The sequence below is a fragment of the Hyla sarda genome, chromosome 3 (assembly GCF_029499605.1).
Source record: "Hyla sarda isolate aHylSar1 chromosome 3, aHylSar1.hap1, whole genome shotgun sequence".
NCBI classification, from domain to species: Eukaryota; Metazoa; Chordata; class Amphibia; order Anura; family Hylidae; genus Hyla; species Hyla sarda.
This window is the reverse complement of record NC_079191.1, coordinates 250686544-250706162: the sequence shown is the minus strand read 5'-3', so window position 1 is coordinate 250706162 and position 19619 is coordinate 250686544. Positions and strand designations below refer to the sequence as shown.

The 19619-nt window shown below is 41.9% G+C and overlaps 1 protein-coding gene across 1 annotated transcript in view; it reads right to left on the bottom strand.

Annotated features, from left to right (window-relative positions):
- LOC130362263 (uncharacterized) overlaps positions 1 to 19619 on the bottom strand; it is a 163881-nt gene that overhangs the window by 93744 nt on the left and 50518 nt on the right. The window contains exon 2 of the mRNA XM_056566449.1: positions 19373 to 19518. Within this exon, the coding sequence (XP_056422424.1) occupies positions 19373 to 19484 (112 nt within the window). The 5' untranslated portion in view covers positions 19485 to 19518. The remainder of the gene's footprint in view (positions 1 to 19372; positions 19519 to 19619) is intronic.

Here is a 19619-nt window from a genome sequence, read left to right as displayed (position 1 = left end):
TGGGGGGCCCCAGCGGTCGGACCCCCTGCGATCTGAAACTTATCCCCTATCCTTAGGATAGGAGATACATTTTTCAATCCTGTAGTTCTCCTTTAAGAGTTTAATCTTAAGGCAAATGTGGCATTAAAAAAATTATATATACTGTTTCAATCAAGTTTTTTTTTTCTGTTAAACATCATCTTGAGAAATATTTGCACCCCCCCCCCCCCCATTTATCCATCTTTAAAATAATCCTGATATCTTGCAGTTTTCATTCTAGCCACTAAGCCTTGTAGTAGGTTAAAACTTCCTGTTCTACATAACACCACAGGTCCACAATTCACATTAGGTGGTAGTCAACTCCTTTCCTACCCCAGTCAACCCTCCTCCCTCCATAATGAGCTCTGTACAGGTCACAGAGCAGGTCTTAAAAGGGGTACTCCGGTGGAATTGTATTTTTTTTTTAAATCAACTGGTGCCAGATAGTTAAACAGATTTGTAAATGACTTCTATTAAAAAATCTTAATCCTTCCAAGACTTATTAGCTGCTGAATACTACAGAGGAAATTATTTTCTTTTTGGAAAACAGTGCTCTCTGCTGACATCACAAGCACAGTGCTGTCTGCTGACATCTCTATCCATTTTAGGAACTGTCCAGAGCAGCACATGTTTTCTATGGGGATTTTCTCCTTCTCTGGATGGTTCTTAAAATAGACAGAGATTTCAGCAGAGAGCACTGTGCTCGTGATTCAGCAGGGAGCTCTGTGTTCCAAAAAGAAAATAATTTCTTCTGTAGTATTCAGCAGCTAATAAGTACTGGAAGGATTAAAAACATTTTAAAAGAAGTAACTGTTTAACTTTCTGGCACCAGTTGATTTAAAATAAAAACGTTTTCACCTGGAGTACTCCTTTAACCCCTTGCCACAAAAAGCCGGGTTTATATGGTGCTGCGGCACGGGAGGGTTATGAAGAGAGCTCAGGAGCTGAGCTTGCTTCATTACCACATGGTCCCGGCTACTATCAGCAGCCAGGACCCATGGCTAATGCCGGACATCACTGTTCCGGTAAATGTCCAGCATCAACTCTTTAGACGCATCGATCAAAGATCGATGTATCTGCCATTTTGTTTGCACTGTTTACAGGACCCACATGCAAAATTGCCAACAGGACGAGAATCTGTTAGCCGATTACTTCTATGTTTCGTTTTTTCCCTACTTCTTTTGTTGTAAAAATCTTGAATTGTGCCATTCCTGCGGTATGTTACAATAGGGTTATGTTTAGTGATTTGTGTAAGGTCTGTATCCTGTTGTAGCATGTACCAGTTTTTTGGGATAGATCTCCTGATGACGTCATTCATAGATGTATTTTTAAACGTAAATCTATTTGTATTTTGTTTTTTTTCGGGATGATGATAATAGAGCTGTTCTCGGGATTTTGCTAACTTTATGTCGGCCTTTTTGTAAGACAGGTAAGGGATAACCTCTTTTTAACAATCTCTCCTGTTGTTCATCTGCCTGCTCTTCATATTTAAGAGGATTGTTATTAATTTGTTTTAGTCGAATGAATGGACCTGTAGGGATACCATTTTTTGTGGGGATTGGGTGGGATGAGTCGTAGTGCAATATAGAGTTTTTGGATGTACTCTTTCTAAAGCCAGATGTAACTATAGAATGTTTAATAATATCCACTTGGACGTCCAAAAACTCTAACACATTTTTGTTAAATACAGACGTGAATAACATATTCATGGTGTTAACCTTATTGAGATATTGCACAAAGGAATTAAATTCACTTTCCGACCCATCCCACACCACGAACACGTCATCAACAAACCGGAGGAGGAGTTTAATATGACGGATGAATGGATTTTGTACTGTGAGGATGTAATTGTATTAAAAAATGGCCAGGTATATGTTGGCAAATGCACATGATATGGGCATGCCCATTGCCGTTCCGTGGCATTGCCTGTACCATTGCTCATTAAACTGGATGCAGTTGTTACTTAAAATGAAAGCTGTGGATTTAGTAGAGAAATTTATTAGTTCAGGGGACTTATCTGAACCTGCCATGAACTGACGGAGAGTCTGTACACCCATAACCTCTGGGATATGAGTGTACAGGCTCTCAACGTCAATCGATGCCAGCGCATAATTGTCCTGCCATTCAAAATCCTCCAAGGCTGAAATGAGGTCCCCTGTATCTCTTAAATAAGTTGGTATGTGAGACAATAGTGGAGATATTAACCAATCTATGTAACTAGATAAAAATGATGTAGGTGAACCTATGCCCGCAATTATGGGCCGTCCTGGGGGCGGGATTATGGTTTTGTGCGTTTTTGGCAAGATGCACCATTTGGGTTTTGATGGGTTTTTCGGGCAGTAATCTTTCTGCTGTTTTTTTCTGTTATGATATTCATGCTTACATGTTTCCATAAGAGGGTTCTCAATTTTTCCATAATTTTGCATGTGGGGTCCTGTTTCAGTTTTTCATGAACTAATGGGTTCTCCAGTTGTTTTCTAGCTTCGGATATATAATCCATCTTGTACCAAGCAATTACGGAACCCCCTTTGTCCGCTCGGGACAATACAATGTCATCTCTGTCTGCTAATTCTTGAAGGGCGGTTTTCTCTTTAGGGGTTATGTTATTTTCTGGGGGAGGATATATTAGAGCTTTTACCTCTTGGCAAACAGCTCTGTGGAATAAATCCACGGAGCTGCCTGGAGGCACAGGGGGATTGAAATGGGAGGGATTGCCACCCTTAAAGGGGCTATCTACCATGATTTCCCTGTTATCCATCTCTCTGTCATCAACAGCCGGGACCCGCGGCTAATACCACACATCGCGGCAATGTGCGGTATTAACCCTTTAGAAGCGGCGGTCAAAGCGGTGAAAGTGAAAGTATCCCGGCTAGTCAGTCGGGCTGTTCGGGACCACCGCGGTGAAATCGCGGCTTCCCGAACAGCTTACAGGACACCGGGAGGGCACTTACCTGCCTCCTCGGCGTCCGAACGACAAATGACTGCTCCGTGCCTGAGATCCAGGCAGGAGCAGTCAAGCGCCGATAACACTGATCACAGGCGTGTTAATACACGCCAGTGATCTGTGTAAGAGATCAGTGTGTGCAGTGTTATAGATCCCTGTGGGACCTATAACACTGCAAAAAAAAGTTTAAAAAAAAGTGTTAACCCCTTAAGGACACATGACGTACTGGAACGTCATGTGTCCACTCCCGATCTATAACGCGGGGCCACGACGTCATAGCGGTTCGGGCCCGGCCTCTAACAACGGCCGGGACCCGTGGCTAATAGCGCGCGGCATTGATCGCTGTGCCGCGCGCAATTAACCCTTTAGACGCGGCGTTCAAAGTTGAACGCCGCGTCTAAAGTGAAACCGAAAGCATGCCGGCTAGCTCAGTGGGCTGTTCGGGATAGCCGCGGTGAAATCGCGGCATCCCGAACAGCTGACAGGACAGCGGGAGGGCCCCTACCTGCCTCCTCGCTGTCCGATCGCCGAATGACTGCTCAGTGCCTGAGATCCAGGCATGAGCAGTCATGCGGCAGAATCATCGATCACTGGTTTCTTATGAGAAACCAGTGATCAATGTAAAAGATCAGTGTGTGCAGTGTTATAGGTCCCTATGGGACCTATAACACTGCAAAAAAAAAGTGCAAAAAAAAAGTGAATAAACATCATTTAACCCCTTCCCTATTAAAAGTTTGAATCACCCCCCTTTTCCCATAAAAGAAAAAACACAGTGTAAATAAAAATAAAAATAAACATAAATGGTATCGCCGCGTGCGGAAATGTCCGAATTATAAAAATATATCGTTAATTAAACCGCACGGTCAATGGCGTGCGCGCAAAAAAATTCCAAAGTCCAAAATAGTGCATTTTTGGTCACTTTTTATATCATGAAAAAATGAATAAAAAGCGATCAATAAGTCCTATCAATGCAAAAATGGTACCGTTAAAAACTTCAGATCACGGCGCAAAAAATGAGCCCTCATACCGCCCCATACACGGAAAAATAAAAAAGTTATAGGGGTCAGAAGATGACAATTTTAAACGTATTAATTTTCCTGCATGTAGTTATGATTTTTTCCAGAAGTCCGACAAAATCAAACCTATATAAGTAGGGTATCATTTTAATCGTATGGACCTACAGAATACATATCAGGTGTCATTTTTACCGAAAAATGTACTACGTAGAAACGGAAGCCCCCAAAAGTTACAAAACAGCGTTTTTTTTTTAATTTTGTCGCACAATGATTTTTTTTCCCGCTTCACCATAGATTTTTGGGCAAAATGACTGACGTCATTACAAAGTAGAATTGGTGGCGCAAAAAATAAGCCATCATATGGATTTTTAGGTGTAAATTTGAAAGAGTTATGATTTTTTAAAGGCAAGGAGCAAAAAACGAAAATGCAAAAACGGAAAAACCTCCGGTCCTTAAGGGGTTAATAAAGGTCATTTAACCCCTTCCCTAATAAAAGTTTGAATCACCCCCCTTTTCCCATAAAAAAAATAAAACAGTGTAAATAAAAATAAACATATGTGGTATCACCGCGTGCGTTAATGTCCGAGCTATAAAAATGTATCATTAATTAAACAGCACGGTCAATGGCGTACAAGTAAAAAAATAAAAAATTCCAAGAAAGCGTATTTTGGTCACTTTTTATACCATTAAAAAATGAACAAAGAGTGATCAAAACAAAAATTTTACCGATAAAAACTTCAGATCACGGAGCAAAAAATGAGTCCTCATACCGCCCTGTAAGTGGAAAAATAAAAAAGTTATAGGGGTCAGAAGATGACATTTTTAAACGTATACATTTGCCTGCATGTAGTTATGATTTTTTCCAGAAGTACGACAAAATCAAACCTATATAAGTAGGCTATCATTTTAACTGTATTGACCTACAGAATAATGATAAGGTGTCATTTTTACCGAAATATGCAATGCGCAAAAAAGGAAGCCCCCAAAAGTTACAAAATGGCGTGTTTTCTTCGATTTTGTCGCACAATTATTTTTTTTTCCATTTTGCCGTGAATTTTTGGGTAAAATGACTAATGTCACTGCAAAGTAGAATTGGTGACGCAAAAAATAAGCCATAATATGAATTTTTAGGTGGAAAATTGAAAGGGTTATGATTTTTAAAAGGTAAGGAAGAAAAAAACGAATGCGCAAAAAACGAGTCCTTAAGGGGTTAAACTGCATGGTCAATGGCGTACGTGCAAAACAATTCCAAAAAAGCATATTTTTGTACACTTTTTATAACATAAAATGAATAAAAAGCGATCAAAAAGTCCGATCAAAACAAAAATGGTACCAATAAAACTTTAAATTACGGCGAAAAAAATTAGCCCTCATACCGCCCCTCGATGTCTCAGCCGCCCCCTCGTGACGTCTCGCCCGCCCCCTCAATGAAAGTCTATGGGAAGGGGGCGTGACAGCGGTCGCGCCCCCTTCCCATAGACTTTGGTAGAGGGGGCGGGCGTGACGTTGTGCCCGGCGGCCGCGAACACGGCACACAGCGTTCGGAGTAATGAACTTCCGGACGCTGTGAGTGGAGCTCCGAACTGCAGGGCAGCGCACAACCCCTTTAATTGTATGGACCTACAGAATAAAGCTAAAGTGTCATTTTAATGAAAAATGTACTGTGTAGAAATAGAAGCCCCCAAAATGTACAAAATTGTGTTTTTCTTCCATTTGGTCGCACAATGTTTTTTTTCTTTCCGTTTTGCCATAGATTTTTGAATAAAATGATTACAAAGTAGAATTGGTGGCCATCATATGGATTTTTAGGTGCAAAATTGATATGGTTATGATTTTTAAAAGGTAAGGAGTAAAAAATGAAAGTGCATTAAAGGGGTATTCCAGGAAAAAAAAAATTATATATCAACTGGCTCCAGAAAGTTAAACAGATGTGTAAATTACTTCTATTAAAAAATCTTAATCCTTTCAGTACTTATAAGCTTCTGAAGTTAAGGTTGTTCATTTCTGTATAAATCCTCTCTGATGACACCTGTCTCGGGAAATGCCCAGTTTAGAAGCAAATCCCCATAGCAAACCTCTCCTAAACGGGGCGTTTCCGAGACAGGTGTAATCAGAGAGGATTTAGACAGAAAAGAACAACCTTAACTTCAGAAGCTCATAAGTACTGAAAGGATTAAGATTTTTTAATAGAAGTAATTTCCAAATCTGTTTAACTTTCTGGAGCCTGTTGATATATATAAAAAACTTTTTTCCTGGAATACCCCTTTAAGGACCCAGGGTTTTTCCATTTTAAATTTTTCCTGCTTAATTTAAAAAAATCATAACTCTTTCAATTTTGCACCCAAAAATCCATATGATGGCTTATTTTTTGCGCCACTAATTCTACTTTGTAATGACGTCAGTTATTTTACTCAAAATTCTATGGCGAAATGGGAAAAAAATAATTGTGAGACAAGATTTAAAAAATAAATAAATAAATAAAAAGACACCTTTTGTAACTTTTGGGGGCTTCCGTTTCTACACAGTACATTTTTCGGTAAAAATGACACCTTATCTTTATTCTGTAGGTCCATACGATTAAAATGATACCCTACATTTATAGGTTTGATTTTGTCGTACTTCTGGAAAAAATCATAACTATAAGCAGGAAAATGTATACGTTTAAAATTGTCATCTTCTGACCCCAATAACTTTTATTTTTCCCCCGTATCGGGCAGTATGAGGGCTCATTTTTTGCACCGTGATCTGAAGTTTTTAGCTTTAGTTGCATTGATCGGACTTATTGATCAATTTTTATTCATTTTTTCATGATATAAAAAGTGACCAAAAATACATTCTTTTGGAATTTTTTTGTGCGTATGTGGTTTAATTAACAATATATTTTTTATAATTCTGACATTTTCACACGCGGCAATACCACATAGGTTTAATTTTATTTTATTTTAAACTGGGTTTTTTTTTAAATCAGAAAAGGGGGATAATTCAAACTTTTTTTTTTTTTTAAACTTTATTTATAAATTTTCATATAACACAAACCAGTACAGTTATGCACCTATTAAAGGAGCAGAACCAACAGAACAACAGTAAGGTCCTCAATATATAAAGTATAAAACAAGGAATGAGAGACCACCAATACAATCATAATCATAATACACATATCATAATACACATATCAGAGTGAGATACATCGTGCATACACAATTAGCTAATCTACGACCCTAATTGAGGTCGAACAACTGTCCGTCCACTGGGACAGAGTAGCTATACGGTTATTAGAGGCCCCACACCTCTTCGCTATCAATCCCTCCAACACGAGATTACTATGCACCTCCGCCAGAATGGCAGGAAGACCCGGCACCTCAGTCGACTTCCACCTCCGAGCAATGTGAGCCCTCACCACTGTCAGAATATGATATAAAATGGTCATATAATGCGGGGGAACTTGTTCTAGGGACAGGAATAGTAGTGCACTCTCTGGGCCCCATGAGAAGGGGCAATCCACTAGGTTGTCCAATAGCTTTTTAATTTCGGTCCAAAGAGGTGCAATTAACGGGCAAGTCCACCACACGTGTAGCAAGGTACCACTTTCCCGGTTACATCGCCAACACACTGGGGAGGTGGTAGGGTATATTTTAGCCAGACGAACCGGCGTGTAGTACCATCGGTATAGGAGCTTCCTAGAAGCTTCGAAATGGTTAACACATTTAGAATATTTTTTGTGCATGTCAAAGACAAAGCTCCACTGCTCAGCTGTGAATCTGCGTGCCAGGTCCTCCTCCCATCTGGACTTAAACGTACTGACCATTTCCCCCTCCGCCTCAGTCAAAGCTACATAAGCAAGGGAGATACCCCTAGTAAAGGAGTCCCTGCACAGGAAATGATGTTCATACGCAGTGCGAGGCCGAGAGCTATCCCAAGGGAGGGATCTCAAAAAATGTCTAAGCCTCAAATATTTGTAAAAGTCTTTCTGTGATATAGAGAACATGCGTACAATATCAGTGAAAGGCATCAACCCATTAGCATCGCTAATCAATGCCACAGTGAGGATGCCCGCATCTATCCAGGGCTTAAAATCTATATCTAGAATATAGTCTCCTATAGCAGCTAAAGGGATATCCTTCACTCTAGGTGGACAAAGATTTTTAATTCGCGCCACCTTACTCCACAACCTGATAGCAGCCGCAATAGTAGAGAAAGGAGAAGAGGGAGCAAAGGTAGGGTTAAAGCGCAATGCCCAGAGAAAGTTATTAAAATTAGAAACATTGAGGACAGCAGCTTCAATATCTACCCACAGGGGGGGAGCGTCCTGCCACCACCATTTTTTAAGCTGATCGAGTAGAACAGCGTGATAGTACATTTTAAGGTTTGGCACCCCCATACCCCCCTCATGCACAGGGCGATACAATATATTCGCACCAACCCTAGGGTGCTTACCATCCCAAATAAATCGTAAGAGCATTCTCTGTAGTTGTGAGAGGAAGGAGGCGGGCACTATCATCGGCAGGCATCTAAAAAAATATAAAATTTTAGGGAGCAGCATCATCTTAGCAGTGGCAACACGTCCCGCCCATGAGACAGGAAGCTTGGAGAAGTTATCAATTTCTTTGGTAAGCTGGGACCGCACAACAGCAAAATTAGAAGCAATTGTCTTATCAGGCAACGCAGTAAGGACTATGCCTAGGTAAGCAATTTGGTCAGTGACCCATTGAAAGGGATATTTAGCTTGTAGCACTCTCTGTTGCTCAGTGGGTATCTGCAATGGTAAGATACACGACTTTGTGGGGTTAATCTTATAAAAGCTAACTCGGCTAAAGGCATCAATAATGTCCATAACTGGGCCTAAAGAGCTCAGGGGGTTGGAGAGACTAATGATAACATCGTCGGCAAACAAGCCAATCCTGTGATTTACTTTACCTATTTGAATGCCCGCAATGTCTGGGGAGTCCCTGATGGATTGAGCAAGCGGCTCCATAACTAAGGTAAATATAAGGGGGGATAGTGGGCACCCCTGTCTTGTCCCATTGCTAAGTGAGAAACTATTAGAAAGGGTACCCATCGTGTAAATTCTAGCAGATGGGAGCGTATATAGTGCCATAATGGCGGATTCCAAAGAGTGGGGAAAACCAAACTTACGCAGCACACTTCGCAAATATCCCCAGTGCACTCGATCGAACGCCTTCTCCGCATCAAGGGATAGCAAGAGAGAAGGCGTCCGATCGGAATGCGCTTTTGTGATGATGTCGAGAAAGCGTCTCGTACCATCCACCGTTTGACGACCCTTGACGAAGCAAACCTGGTCCCTGTGAATTAGGTCCGGCAAAACCCTATTCAACCTAGCAGCAAGAGCCAGGGCATACAATTTAATATCACTATTTAGGAGAGAAATTGGTCTGTAATTTAGGGTAGAGTCCAGTGGCTTACCAGGTTTAGGTATGGTAATGACCAGAGCATCCAACATCTCCTTAGGGGGCACACCGTTCTCCTTAATACGGTTAAAGGCTCTGGTCAAAAAGGGAGCTACGGAAGGGCCAAATCGCTTATAGAATTCATTTGTAATACCATCAGGGCCAGGTGACTTCGAGGGCTTGAGGGAACGCACACATTCAAGAATTTCTTCTGTGGAGAAGGGAGAGCAAAGATCAGATGCTTGGTCCGCGGACAGAGAGGGGAGGGACATAGAGGACAGAAAAGAAGAGATAACTGCTTCATCAGGCTGTGGAGTAGCAATGTCATGTTGAAGATTGTATAATTTGCTATAAAAATCTGCAAAACAATTGGCTATACTTTGAGGGTCAGTAACTATAGAACCATCAGATTTAGTAAGGAAGGGGATTCTCCCCTTATCCTGACGTTTTTTAAGTTGTTTAGCCAGTATAGAGCCAGATCTATTACCCTGCCAATACCATGTCATTTTGAGTCTTCTCAGTGCCATCTCATAGCTGTGTAAAGAGAGGGAGTGTAGGGTAGCACTAACCTGAGAAATTTCTCCTACTAGTGATGGAGAGTACGAGGTCTTATTGCGCCTATGTAATTCTGCAAGGTGCTGTTGGAGTTCTAGTGATTTGGTCTGGCGGAGCTTCCTGTCATAGGCTGTTTGGCTAATAAAGTGACCCCTAATTGTAGCCTTAAACGCACACCAAAGCATGGGGTCTGTGACATCACCAGTATCATTAATGCGGAAGTAGGCATCAACCGCCAACTTGGTCGCTTCAGAGTATTCAGGATTATGGAGTATTAGTGGGTTAAGTCTCCAAATATAGGTCGGGCGGGGGCTATGCGATTCTTTAATGGTTACGCTTATGGGGGAATGGTCCGACCATTCTATGGGCATAATTTGGGCCTCTGAAACCAATGAGAGGAGAGAGTGGGAGGTAAGGGCGTAATCTATTCTGGTGTATATCTTATGCACATGAGAAAAGAAGGTGAAGTCCCTTTCCGTGGGGTGGGATATACGCCAAACATCATATAGGTCATTTTGGGACACACTAGTGAAGAAACCTGTGGGTTCTTTTTTCAAACTGGGCGAAGTAGAATCTACACTAGGCCACATGGTCATATTAAAATCTCCTAGCAGAAGGCAGTGTCCCCTTCTCAAGGACTCCAATTTGCGCAAGAATGCCCTGAGGAAGGTACACTGTTTCGCATTAGGCGCATATAAGGAGCCTAAGGTATATTGAACATTGTTTAGTAAGCACACAATAATTATAAAACGACCTCTATCATCTATCACAGAGTGCTGGACAGTAACCGTCAGGGTGTTCTTAAATGCAATCGCCACTCCTCCCTTCTTGTGAACAGCATGCGCTTGATAGATATGTGGATATCTCTTATTTTGGAGTCTATGGGCATCTAGGGCTAATAAATGGGATTCTTGTATACAGAGGATATCGGCCGCCAGGCGTCTAGCTTCCCTCCACACCAGAGACCTTTTATACGGTGAGTTAAGACCCCGCACATTCATAGACACAACCTTAATAACCATAATTAAAGTATACATCAACGCAAAGCAGAACCATTAGCACAGTAAACTGAAAAGGAGCAGGTACTCCCGTCGAAGAGGATACATCTACACTTAGCAGCTCGCAAGAGGAGCCTCTCATATCCATTATCAGAGAAAGTAAGTGATGGAGGACCAACGGGACAGAAAACAAGTAAACAGAACGAACAACAAAGAACAGATAAATTGAGCAAGCAGTAGTAAAGACCATGTGGTAGGTCTTAATGGGGGTAGGTAAGTACATTCGACTGCAGTTAGGCCGAATGTTTAAACATTCAGGAAGATTATCCAGAGCACTAAGAGGATAAGTAACCCAAAAGATGGGGAAGGATACCCCAGTCGCAAGCCAGTGAGACAAGTCGGACAGGCCTGTCTAAAGGCAGAGGAACAGTTCATGTCTTGATTTTTTTCTTGCGGTGGGAGACAACCTTCCATTCCTCAGCTATCTTTGCAGCATGTGGTATGTCCAGGGACTTCTGAGCAGTCAGATCAACAGGCAAGTTCCATTCCGCACACAGTTGCAAAAGGGTCTCCGGGGAAGAGACCACATGTTTGGACCCCTTATTGGTGATAATCAATTTCACAGGGAATCCCCATTTATAAGGGATCCCTTTTTCTCTGAGAGCTTTAGTCCCTGCACTGAACTCACGTCTCCTGGCTAGAGTGGCAGCAGATAGATCCGTGTAAAGTTGGAGTCCCGAATACCCATCTGGTAGGGAGGGTGAGGAGCGCGCCACCAGCATCAATTGCTCCTTAATATGGTAAAAGTGAAGGCGCAGAATCACATCCCTTGGTGTAGCAGCAGGTAGGGTTTTGGGCTTAGGGAGCCTGTGGACTCTGTCCATTAGCAGATCTAGGGTGGAAGCCTGAGGCAGCAACAATGCAAAATAATCCGTTAGGAAGGTGTTGAGGTCCTCCGTTTTCACAGACTCCGGCACCCCTCTCACCCTTAAATTGTTTCGGCGAGACCTGTCCTCCATATCAGCTATCTTAAGTTGAAGAGCGGCAACCTCATCCTCCAGGCCATTAGCTAGGTCCACTACTTCATTATGAGAAGAGGTGAGTTCCGCCATCTTGTTCTCAATGTGCGATGTGCGGTGACCAAGAGAGGAGATCTCATGCTGTATATTGGACACGGCTGCCTTAATGTCACCCTGAATGGAGGTATGTAACTCAGCGAGAAGCCCCCTCATAATAGGTTCAGTTAGGGCCGCCGACGAAGAGCTCCCATCAGGGCCTCCTGGGCCTCTAGTATGCAGGGTCCCCGCTCCCGGTGGCTTGGAGGAGATCGGGGAAAACGGTACCTGTGGGTCCTGCTGCACCGAAGGCGACCAGCCTGTCAGGAGAATCGGAGGAGTTGAAGGAGAAGCCTCCAGGGCGCAGCCCGTCTGAGAGGATAAAGACGCTGGTGAGGTACTTCCAGTAGCCGGAGACGCTGACCCGCACAGAGCCGCGCCATCTTGTGAGGCCTCTGCAGCAGGAAAGAACGCCGTGAGCTTCAGTGGGCTCTTTTTCCCTCGCCTCCGGGTCATCATCAGGTGCCCCGATAGTTCAGGTACCGGTGGGCACAATTGCCGTAGCGATATGCTCAGGATCAATGCTGTTTAGCCGCTATTAGGCCTGGGCTGCAGCGGAGCACAAGGTTTATGCGACCGCCGCCATGCACTGCAGGACACGCCCCCCCCGATAATTCAAACTTTTATTAGGGAAAGGGTTAAATGATCTTTATTCACTTTTTGACACTTTTTTTTTTTTGCAGTGTTATAGCTCCCATAGGGGGCTATAACACTGCACACACTGATCTTTTACATTGTTCAATGGTTTCTCATAGGAAATGATTGATCAATAATTCTGCTGCTTGACTGCTCATGCCTGGATCTCAGGCACTGAGCAGTCATTCGGCGATCGGACACCAGGAGGCAAGGTAAGGGACCCTCCTGCTGTGTCACAGCTGTTCGGGATGCCGCGATTTTGCAGCGGACATCCTGAACAGCCCCCTGAGCTAACCGGAAATGATTTACTTTCACTTTAGACACGGCATTCAACTTTGTCACATTTTATTTAACCCCTTAAGGATGCAGGACGTAAATGTACGTCCTGGTGCGGTGGTACTTAACGCACCAGGACGTACATTTACGTCCTGTGCATAACCGCGGGCATCGGAGCGATGCCCGTGTCATGCGCGGCTGATCCCGGCTGCTGATCGCAGCCAGGGACCCGCCGGCAATGGCCGATGCCCGCGATCTCACGGATGTCTGCCATTAACCCCTCAGGTGCCGGGATCAATACAGATCCCGGCATCTGCGGCAGTGCGCGATTTCAATGAATGATCGGATCGCCCGCAGCGCTGCTGCGGGGATCCGATCATTCAGAACGCCGCTCGGAGGTCCCCTCACCTTCCTCCTTCCAGCTCCAGGCGTCTCCTGCTCTGGTCTGAGATCGAGCAGACCAGAGCAGAAGATGACCGATAATGCTGATCTGTTCTATGTCCTATACATAGAACAGATCAGTATTAGCAATCATGGTATTGCTATGAATAGTCCCCTATGGGGACTATTCAAGTGTAAAAAAAAATGTTAAAAAATGTAAAAGTTAAAAAAAAAGTTAAAATCCCCTCCCCCAATAAAAAAGTAAAACGTCCGTTTTTTCCTATTTTACCCCCAAAAAGCGTAAAAAATAAATTTTATAGACATATTTGGTATCACCGCATGCGTAAATGTCCGAACTATTAAAATAAAATGTTAATGATCCCGTACGGTGAACGGCGTGAACGAAAAAAAAAAAGGCCAAAATTGCTACTTTTTTAATACATTTTATTTAAAAAAATTATAAAAAAATGTTATTAAAAGTTTTTTATATGCAATTGTGGTATCAAAAAAAAGTACAGATTATGGCGCAAAAAATTAGCACTCATACCGCCGCTTATACGGAAAAATAAAAAAGTTATAGGTCATCAAAATAAAGGGATTATAAACGTACTAATTTGGTTAAAAAGTTTGTGATTTTTTTTTAAGCACAACAATAATAGAAAAGTATGTAATAATGGGTATCATTTTAATTGTATTGACCCTCAGAATAAAGAACACATGTCATTTTTACCATAAATTGTACGGCGTGAAAACGAAACCTTCCAAAATTAGCAAAATTGCGTTTTTCTTTTTAATTTCCCCACAAAAATAGTGTTTTTTGGTTGCGCCATACATTTTATGATATAATGAGTTATGTAATTACAAAGGACAACTGGTCGCGCAAAAAACAAGCCCTCATACTAGTCTGTGGATGAAAATATAAAAGAGTTATGATTTTTAGAAGGCGAGGAGGAAAAAATGAAAACGTAAAAATTTAATTGTCTGAGTCCTTAAGGCCAAAACGGGTATCTAGCTACGGGTATCATTTTAATTGTATTGACCCACAGAATAAAGAACACGTCATTTTTATCGCAAAGTGTACAGTGTGAAAACAAAATCCTCCAAAATGTGCAAAATTGTGGTTTTCATTAAAATTTTCTCCCTATAAAATAATTTTTTTGGGGTTCGCCGTACATTTTATGGTAAAACATTTTTTTGTTTCATTACGAAGTACAATTGGTCACGCAAAAGACAAGCCCTTATATGGGTCTGTAGATGGAAATATAAGAAAAAAGAGTTCTGGATTTTAGAAGGCAAGGAGGAAAAAACGAAAATGCAAAAATAAAATTGGCCTGGTCCTTAAGGTTAAAATGGGCTTGGTCCTTAAGGGGTTAAAAGTTAGTTAAACCCGAAACACCCCTTTAGGGTAGGGTCACACGTAATGGATCCGCAGCGTATTTTACGCTGCAGATCCACCAGTGACCCGACCCATTTTGTGCCTCCAGCGGTTGCCACCCCCGTTCCCCTGCCTCGTTCCGCCCCTGGCCTCCTCACAGTGGCAATCTGCCGCTACAAGCAGCCACACAGGGGGCCTGTGAGTCGGAGAGTGCACTCTGACTTCGTGGTACAGTGTACTCAGACATTGCAGCTTCTCCAGGATGTCTGAGTTGAGGCCATGTGCAGTGTACATGTAATTACAAAGAAATGTGCAGTGTACTCAGACATTGCAGCTGCTCTGTGCTGTCAGAGTGCACTCACCGACTCACAGGACCTCTGTGTGGCTGCTCATAGCGGCTGATCGCCACTGCGAGCAGGACAGGGGGGAGCGAGGCAGGGGAACGAGAGTGGCAACAGCTGGAGGCACAAAATGGGTCACGTCACCGGTGGATCTGCAGCGTAAAACACGCTGCGGATCAATTACGCGTGACCCTACCCTTAATGAATAAGTGAAGAATGGGAGAAAGTGATTTGACCGCACAGATGCAATTTGGAAAACACCAGCTTTCATTTTATCTTTGAACTTTTACAGATAGTGTAAAGCTATGTTTCAGAAGAATTGGAATCCATGGATTAGTTAAATGCATCCACATTTCTGAATAACTTTAAAATATAGGACATGAGTACATAATGTTAAATATTCTGTTTGCCAAGAATGTCAGCCGCAATAACGTGTTGGTAGAGGGTTATAGTCCAGGTGACACTGAAGAAAATCATACTTACCGATCTTCTGTCCATGGTTCCATTCTTTGGTAATCCCGGGCTCTAAAACACTGGACATTCCAATGCATGAAGGGTTAGGAATACGCCCAGCGCATCAAGCAGGTTAATTACCATATCCGGAAGACCAGGATTACTGAAGCATGGAGCCATGGACAGAAAATCAGTAAGTATGATTTTCATCAGAGTCTCTCGGACTATAACCCTGTTCTAACAGGTTAGTGCGGGTGATTCTGATGACAAATTCTCTTTAACCAGGTTCTTCTATTACAACTATGGTAGGGTGGGGACAGTTTAAGTTATAGTTTGATATATCATATTGGATTCTATCACTACAAAAAGTGTAATGCTTTTTAAATAATTGTTTTAATTTCAAAGGTTTAAAAGGAAAGGTTTCATCAAAAATTATTTATTGTTTAAAGTGTACTTGTCACTTTAATAAAAACCTTCACTATGTTCTAGAGAAGTGTCAAAAAAGTTTTGATCAGTCATTATTTGACTGGGTTTCATAGAAAACAATTTTAATAATCCGGCAGGCGGTTAGACTGCTACAAACTGCACCATCTTCATAGCCAAGTCTATTCTTTCTTGTGACACCAGAAACAGGATTTCTGCAGCAAAAGCATCTGCTGTGGAACTTCCGCACTGTGTACAGTGCAGCAAAATTTCACACGGACATTCCGCCATATTAACATACCCTTTGAGTGTTTAGACCCCGACAAATTGTTAAATGAGTAGGGAGAAAAATGCAACTAACCGCAACAACCCTATAGACTTCTATTGTAAGTTTGTCTCATGTAGCATGCTCTTCTTCACTAGTTTTAGAAGACAATCATCGTCTAAACACCCCGACCGATCAAAACGTGTGATGTCTCTACAAGTAGTCAATTTTAATTTTTATAAAAAAATTTAAATTAGGTTTATTATGTAATGTTTACGTAATACATTATTAAGAATTTTTGGCAATTTTATTTTTAATTTTCTATGTTACTATTATATTTTATATATTCTTGCAGTTTCCCTTCGGGCCACTAGGCCCAAGACTAAGCTGAGACCTCCTGTCCTGTACATATTGTTTTCCAGCAATGTCTTTCTACTAAGCCCAGACAGGCCTACAGTGAAAGGGGACACCAGTATGGAGATAACACTGGATCAACCACCATTCACCACAGCACTCTAAAAGACCTCTAAAAAGGTCAAAGAAACTGCTCAGTAGCATCTCCAATTCATCTGAATTGGAAAGGTCCCGTCTACTGTTATCTGTGGTCCGGGGTCCTGCTGTATTTAACTGGTTAACGACCAAAGATGTGTATACACGTCCTTGTGCCATTAACGGGGTATCGCACGGGCTCCTGACTCGAGCTCGCGCCATACCGGCCAGCCTTCAGCTGATACTTTTAACTGAGGACCGGCGTGAATAGCTAACATGCGGCGATCGCCGTGGCCGGCTATTAACCTTTTAGATCGCTGCTGTAAACCTGTAAATTCTCTCTGGTGGTCCAATGGGGTGCCAGCTGCGGCTCTGAGAATGATAAAGCCTGGCAGGACCAAGCTTTATCAATCGAGTGCAGAGCACACAGATCAATGTGGTTCTATGGAACTACAATGATCTGTATGAGTAATTAATCATTCCTCCTACAAGTCCCCTAAGGGGATTAAAAAAAAAAAAGTGTAAAAAAAAAAAGTTCCTTGTTAAAAGTTTTAATCACCCCCCCCCCCTTTTCCCAAATTCCATATGAAAAATATAAAAACAAAAAAATAAACATATGTGGTATTGCCGCATGTGTAAATGTCCGAACTATAAAAATATAACTAATTAAACCGCACGGTCAATGGCGTATACGTTTAAAAAAAAACGTATACAATGGCGTATACGTAAAATAAAGTCAAAAACTGGGCATTTTTGGTCACTTTGAATACTCAAAAAAATAATAATTTATAAAAACCCAATCAAAAAGTCCCAACAAAACAAAAATCGTACAGATGAAAACGCCAGATTATGGCGCACAAAATGAGCCCTCATACCGCCCCAAATATGGTAAAATTAAAAAAAAAGTTATAGGGGTCAGAAGAGGACATTTTAAACCTACAAATTTTTGTGCAAAGGTATCATTTTAATTGTAAGCCCCCAAAAGTTACAAAATGCCTGTTTTTTTTTTTTTCACAATACATAAACTCTGAGTATCTGCATGAATTCTGCATCCCCATTGATTTTCTGCAGAATTCCACAGTTTTTAACATTTGCAGAATTGGTGTGGAATTAGTGGGGAAATGTCCGCACGAATTCCGCATAATTCCACAGCTCAGTAAAAAGATATACTTTTTAAATAGAATAGTCAACGTTTATGTGCATGCATTCCTCACAAATTCCATAAAAATTCGGCAGAAATCAAGCCCCATTGACTTCAATGGGATTCAGCAACCAAAGGCTGCTGAATATTTTTTGGACCGTAGAAATTGGAATTTCTTTTTCAATCATTCCACAGCAGAAATTCTGCTGTGTGAAGGACATTGCAGAATCCCATTAAAGTTAATGGGCAATGAATTTTGGCTGAATTCCGTGCAGAATTTCAGTCATGTGAATGTGGCATAACAGTCATACTAAATGGAAGGACATAGGGGCAGAATTATTGTTGTTTTTTCTAAAGTTTTGGTGCAATTTATTCTACTAGACACCTTCTTAGGGTGCGTTCAGACGAGCGGATTTGCACAGCATATTTAACTGCGGATCCGCCGCTAAAGGACATCCTATATGCTGGATTTACATGTGCCTGCTCGAAGCTACTTGCACATCGCGGCAGCTCATTGAGCAGGGGGAGCGGCCGTGATGTGTGCGAGAACACCACGCATGCGCGGCGTATAGAAGTCCTTCAGCGGCAGATCTGCAGCATAAAATCAGCAGCAAATCCGCTCGTCTGAACGTACCCTAAAGGAGTATGAGTTTTCAAGGAAGCCATCATGATTTTAAATGCAGCAGGAATATTTCATATTTTAACAGTGACTTACTAATGACTAATGTGTAGCAACATATATGTTTTCAACTATGCATATTAGGAATACAAACTAAAAAAAAAAAATCTAGGAAAGCATTAAATATTTCTATAAAATATATCAATATATAAATTACATGAGTATTTTTGACAAAATAGTTGCTATAACTATTGAAATTAATAAGTGGGGGTTGTAACAGCTGGTGATGGAGAAGTGATTCCGTTGGACCTGTGTGGATGAAGGTGTGGGCCGTACCAGGGAACGAATTCTCAGGTCGATCCCCCTGATAAGACTCGTCCACACAGGCTGCCGAGGTATGGCGTGACACAGAAAGGAACAGGCAAACTCTTAGTCGGGACAGGCAAAAGGTCAGGGTAGGTGGCACAGGAGCATGGCCGGGGACAAAGCAAGGTGGTCAGAGGCTAGCGGCACAGGAACAAGGTCAATTACTGGCACGCTGGCCCTTTAAATCTTAGAGAGCCGGCATGCAGGCAACCAGAGCATCGGAGTATGGAGAGGTGAGTAGGGGTAAGAGACAAGGGGGTGTCCGCAATCCTGGATGCGGACCGCAGCACACGAGGGGGGGGGGGGGCAGAGGAGAACGCCTGTGGCCGCCAGGATGCCGGACCGCAGGGGCGCTCGTTACAGGGGTGTTAAAACAAGATCTGGCTAGACAAATTCATTTGTATATTCCTTTGAAAAAATGAAAATAATAATAATCCAAAAATGAATAACTAACACATGGCAAAACAAACCTTTTTTTTTTTTTTTTTTTTTTTTTATATACAATGAAATAAACAATCCTTATTTATTTAAAAAAATAAATAAATAAAAAAATCACCAGATTTGGGTTCCTCATGTAAAACACCCTGAAGAAGATCTGTAGCATTGGGGTATTCTAAAAATCGCTTTGCTTTTAGGTCATCAAACCATTCTCCAGTCTGCTGTTTCATAGTTTTGTAGTCTAGAGTCTTCCTCTTGATTTTCCTACAAGATACAATACATTGTCACTGAATTCTAAAGGTTATGTACTCTTGTGGAGAGAAGACATATGTTTCTAAAACGTTTGCCTTCAGCATGCCTGTAGT